At 37.2% G+C, this 5,438-nt stretch overlaps 1 protein-coding gene across 1 annotated transcript; it reads left to right on the forward strand.

Moving 5' to 3' along the window:
- Window positions 1–4,660: 4,660 nt before the first annotated feature.
- Window positions 4,661–5,184, forward strand: LOC130731883 (mini zinc finger protein 3). The gene has a single exon (XM_057584063.1). It carries the CDS (start codon window positions 4,781–4,783, stop codon window positions 5,030–5,032), a length of 252 nt encoding a protein of 83 aa, XP_057440046.1. The 5' UTR covers window positions 4,661–4,780; the 3' UTR covers window positions 5,033–5,184.
- The last annotated feature ends 254 nt before the right edge of the window (window positions 5,185–5,438 follow it).

The raw sequence follows: 5,438 nt of genomic DNA on the forward strand, positions 1-5,438 counted from the left end.
TATCTTCACACCTAAAATATAAGGTGTGCAGGTAGAGAAAGAGAGAGATAGGAAGAAATGAGAGAAAAAGTAAAGATGTAATAGGTTATTTAATTGATAGAAAAAAGAGAAATAGATAGAAATGAAGGTGGAAAAGAAGTTGAGAGATGTGTATCTATCATTACTCGAAGCAAACGCCTTCAATGTAAACTACACATGCAAGGTTCTGTGCAGAGAATCAGTACTTAATTAGAACAAGAAAAAGGAACCCACTTTGTGTGCGTAAATATAATGCACTTTTGCTGTAGATAGTTAAAGAACTATTAATGATTTTGAAATTTTGAAAAAGTTGTGATTGTCCTTGATTTGAACCGAAGGAAAGAAGAAAACGATGCTCAACTCATGCAAGAAGAGTGTGGGGAATGGTCTTACACTTACTAGAATCTTAGGTAATTAGACAAGAGTGGTTGTCACAGTTGCATGGGCATAGCTTTAAGTGTCACATTGGACCCACTAACAAATCAAATTAGCATCTACCCTTTGGTTGGTAACTCTGATTAAACAGTTTTTTATCAATGTGTTTGACCAGAATGCAGTTCATGACTCTTCATCATTTTAACTGATTTGTATTAACTGTAAGAGAGAATTGATTAAATAATTTATAGCATCCAGCATATCCAAATTGAGGGTTGATCTAAGCGGCGTGTATCGAGCTAGAATGATTTGTTGGGAGAACTACCAACTTTAATAGGATTTTAGACGCCTTGGGGAAATTAATTTTATGGCTGTCAATTGTGGAGCTATTATGCAAGATGTGTTGGGAATTCTTCAAATATGATTAAGCAATAGAAATAAAATAAAGAAGCTTATTTAAGATACACTCGTCCCTAAACTATATGGTTTCTGGATAACCCTAAAGAATCTTCATATGTGTTCTTCTTTTAAGACGAACAAAACTTTTCTTTCCCTCTTCATTTGTCCGGTTAAGTTGGAAATGGTGAAAGAACATGGAGGAAGTGGTCGCGATGCCCAAGAAATCACGCAAAACTTGAAATCCTTTAACAAGGCTCCAAGAAACAGGATAAATTTGAGAATGAGCGATATAAAGGTCAGATAAAATAAGGCTCCCAAAATCTAGAAAAGGAATTCTAATCCTCAATTCGGAGAAGACAAATAAGCACATAAAAAAACCCCAGGATGTTCGATTGGCACCACACACAAGCACCCTTATTTCGAATGATGAAATCATAAGGACTTGAAATATCTTCATCTTTGGTCACTCTAAGGTCATTTACATCAGGATTCACATTGTACTGACAACAACTTCCTCGAATCTACCTAACAACTCAGCTAAAGGCGCCAAGATTACTCTGAGATTAGCGGTGGATCTTGCTTCCAGCAACCCATGAGATGAATCTGCGAAATTAAACACATGAGGTTTGTTACAAGAAATCTCTTTAGAAGCATTTTCAGTGGAATTCTTCGGGAAGGATTGGGAATGGTAACTTGAAAAGGAACCAACTCCAGGTTTTGAACTAAATCTCGGTTTTGGTGGGTGATCAGAAAAACCACACTGCAAGGACCGCCACTTTCTGTTCACCTCTTCGGTTTTGTCAAATTTCATTTTTTGCAGTTTGTGACTATTTCAGATCGGTCAATCAGTGGCCGGTGCGAGGAAAAAAAAAGAAATGATAATGATGAGAAAAAGGAAAAGCCACATAATTTTAATGAAATATTTCATCTTGCAAAAGATCATGACATGAATAATAGAACATACTCATGGTTGAAATTTTACAGATAACAACAAAACCAAGAGAATCATGAAGAAACCACAAGATGAACAACGAAAAATGGGAGATCAAATTAACAAAAAAAAAAATCGAAAGAAACCTCAATAAAAACAAGAGTAACAAAGTTAAATAAATACTAACAAGAGAAGAAAAAAATGCTAAGTTGCTAACTAAATATAGATCTACAACAATATTTTTCATCTTCCTCACCATCTTCTTCTTGCATGGGTCCATAGTGCGGCAGAGGCACGAAAGAACAGATCTAGATAAGAGAGAAGCAACGGTGGTAGCTGTAATTCGTCGGGTTCGTCAAGAGGAAGTGGTGGTGATGGTGGCTTCGACTCGTTCCATCAGGGAGAAGATAGAGAAGTGGTGGTGGTACGAGAAGTGGTGGTGGTGGCAAGAGAAGTGGTGGTGGTGATTTGAGGAGAAGAGAAGTGGCGGTGGTAATGGTGGCTCGAGGAGGGTTCGTTTGAGTTTGGAGGCTGAGGGCTAAGGTTTAGGGTTAGAGGATAAGGAGAGGATTTATATGGCTGAAGGCTTGGATGGGATTGAGCCTGGGCTAATGCTGCAATTTTTTTTTCTAAGACCTAGTTCGGTCGGTCAAGAACCCAAACCGACTTCGACCACACCAACTGATATAAAGTCGGTTTTCATGAGCCGTTGGATCCGTGAACCGGCCCGACCTACCCGATTGGCCATAGAAGGCCTCGACTTTTTTGGTTTCAGTTCGGGCCAGTGGTGCATGGACAACCATACCCTCATCCATGTTAAGAAGAAGGATCATAGTAGGTTCATTGGGGAATTGGTAAGTGGAAAATCGTGAAAGGGAAAAGAGAACAGGTTTTCGCCCTCAAAATCCCCATCCTCCAAAGATGGAAGTAAATTATTTGTTTGAAATTAAAAAAATTGAAGAGCAAAAAACGAAACCATGCATGGATTAAAGAGAGGTTGAGGGAAAGATTTCAGGCACGAAACGAAACAAAATTACTTGTCATCAGAAAGCGAAACAGGGAATGAGATTAGGTTCACAACAATTCAAAATATGCGAAATAAGAATCCCTGGAAACCTTTTGTTATAAGGATAAATTAGGCATTCGGTTAACAAGAAAAATAAGCGGGAAGTCTAAAGGGTTTTATCCCATTGCAAAGCTAAGGACGAAAATTTAAATCAGGAATCTGTTAGACAAAGAAGTTTAAGTAATTGGAATCCATTAAGATACTTTTCAAACAGATATCTCTTGCTAAAACCTACAAAGTTTCACCTATAAACTGGACATGTTAACCTAGGGGTCGGGGCTTCTATTCCGACCGATCGAAAAGTCTCAGTAGCATCTCAGCTGGCCCAAAAGTCTCACGACTAAGTGAGTACTATAAGGGCGGACTAGATGACTTATCCAAGGAACAACTCGTCCAGCTAAAAGTTAATCGGTTGCATGACGACTCAAGGTAAAAAACAAACAGGAAAGGCAACCTAGAGCTAACCTCGTATGCGGAAGACCATTTACATGGGCTTCAATTCCTATATACTTACAGAGACAACGACGAAAGACTTTGTGCCTATAAATACATGTGTTGCCTACATAACACTTTGCTCATTATGCAATACTCTAAGATCTTCTTAGATTTAGAGATCCTCTCTTTGCTCTTTCATTATAACTTGACCGTCAGTGTGTTTTCTGCAAATACACTTCCCACTGTAACTACGCAGCTCCGCCACACTACTTAAGTCAGACAAGGCAGCGCACTACCACCGGAAATAAGGAGAACTTGGTAATCTCATTCATGAAGAACAATAATTAATATTGGCTTTTTTGAAAATTCTATCCAATTTTTTCTTTCTAATTTCTTCTCCTTTTCATACAGGTGAGCTATCAATTCTCAATGATAATTCTAGGTCTGTATGTCCAGAGTAAGGACAAGTATATATTCCCTCCTTTGCTTACCACTTTAAGTTTTGTCTGTTTCTCAATTAGAGGGTGCCAGATTGCGGTATGGAGCCTTGACTTTATTATACTTCTAAGAGAAACGGGTGATCATTGTGTAAACATATATACTTCTAACTTACCCACGCATCATGACCAATAGAAACCCCACTATTTCCTCTGGATGACGTGTTGTGGCTTCACTGGCTGAGAAAACAATAATACTTTGGACAATGGTGCTAATTATTCTCTAATAAAATATAACATATGCGTATTATTTTTTCCATTTATCCACTTTTCTAATGTTTTCATAGTAATGATGTAAAAAATAAACAAGTACCATGTGCATCTAAAGAACTTTATTTTAGTTTAATACTTTAGGACCAAATTTTCCCAATGTTGGTCTCCTTGTTCCTCGATTGTAATATAGAGTATGAACATTGAAAAGTTGGTAAAATAAGGCTGCTGAATACCTAAAGAAACATAATCTATCCATCTTTTACTCCTAGTGCTTTACCAAAAAGGTGAATTACACGACAATTAATTAGTGTAGTGGCTCAACTAATTTGTGTGAATGAAAAAAATTATTTAATCAGTCTCCAACCGTTTCATTAGCGCGCATATCTATGAGGTAAAAAATTAAGAGTTTAATTTTGATGCACCGACGGTGTAAAGTTTTTTTACACCGTCAACCAATCAGATTTCAAGGATGTGTCATGTCAATTAATGAAATTAAATAAAAAGAGAGATTTTCTCACATCCTTGAAATCTGATTGGTTGACGGTGTAAAAAAAACTTTACACCGTCAGTGCATCAAACTTTTTCTCAAAAATTAATCACATGTTTATCGACTGAGAATATATAGATTAAAAAAAGGGGAAAAAAGACAATTAGAAATTCAAACAATAGGTCTAGGGTTAGTCAGCAGCAGGCAATGACCTATAAATATAGAGCTTATCTCTATTTGGTAATCATCATCTAGCTTCCTGGTATTGTTTGGAGTGAAATGGAAAGGTAATTGGCACCAAGAAAAAGTGCTATCAAATATAGAGATCGAGTGGATTAGGGTTTCTAAATATAAGCATCATGAAGAAGCGACAGGTGGTGGTGAAAAAACTCTCTAACACTACATCTTCGGTGATGAGGAACATTAGATATGGGGAGTGCCAGAAGAATCACGCAGCGAGTATCGGAGGATACGCGGTGGACGGTTGCAGGGAGTTCATGGCAAGTGCAGGGGATGAAGCTCTTACGTGTGCCGCTTGTGGCTGTCACCGGAACTTTCACAGAAGGGAAGTGCAAACTGAGGTTGTGTGTGAGTACTCTCCACCTAATTAAGAAAGGGGGAAAAAAGGAAAAAGATAGTGTGCTTGTGTATGATCGAATTGACTGATTGATGATTTTTTTCTTTGGATTCTTGTAAGTTGTAAGCGTGACGATTATCTAAATGGGGGAATTTTTATACTTGAAACAGAAAATTTCATACTTCAGGGTTTGTGTTTTGGTTTGAATATATATATCCAAATGTTCTCTTCTCCTTTTCCCATTCCTTTCCTTATTTTCTTCTTCTTCTTCTTCCTATTTGGCAGCACTCTTCCATGATAGGTAAGGAATCCCAGAACTATGGGAAATTGATAAAAAAAAAAAGTTTAAATGTTAATTATTCTGATATGGAAACAATACATGTAGTTTAACTGATATTTTTCACTATTGCTATATGAACTTGTAACCTATCTATTTGGTT

This window comes from Lotus japonicus, chromosome 1 (assembly GCF_012489685.1).
Source record: "Lotus japonicus ecotype B-129 chromosome 1, LjGifu_v1.2".
Taxonomy (NCBI): Eukaryota; Viridiplantae; Streptophyta; class Magnoliopsida; order Fabales; family Fabaceae; genus Lotus; species Lotus japonicus.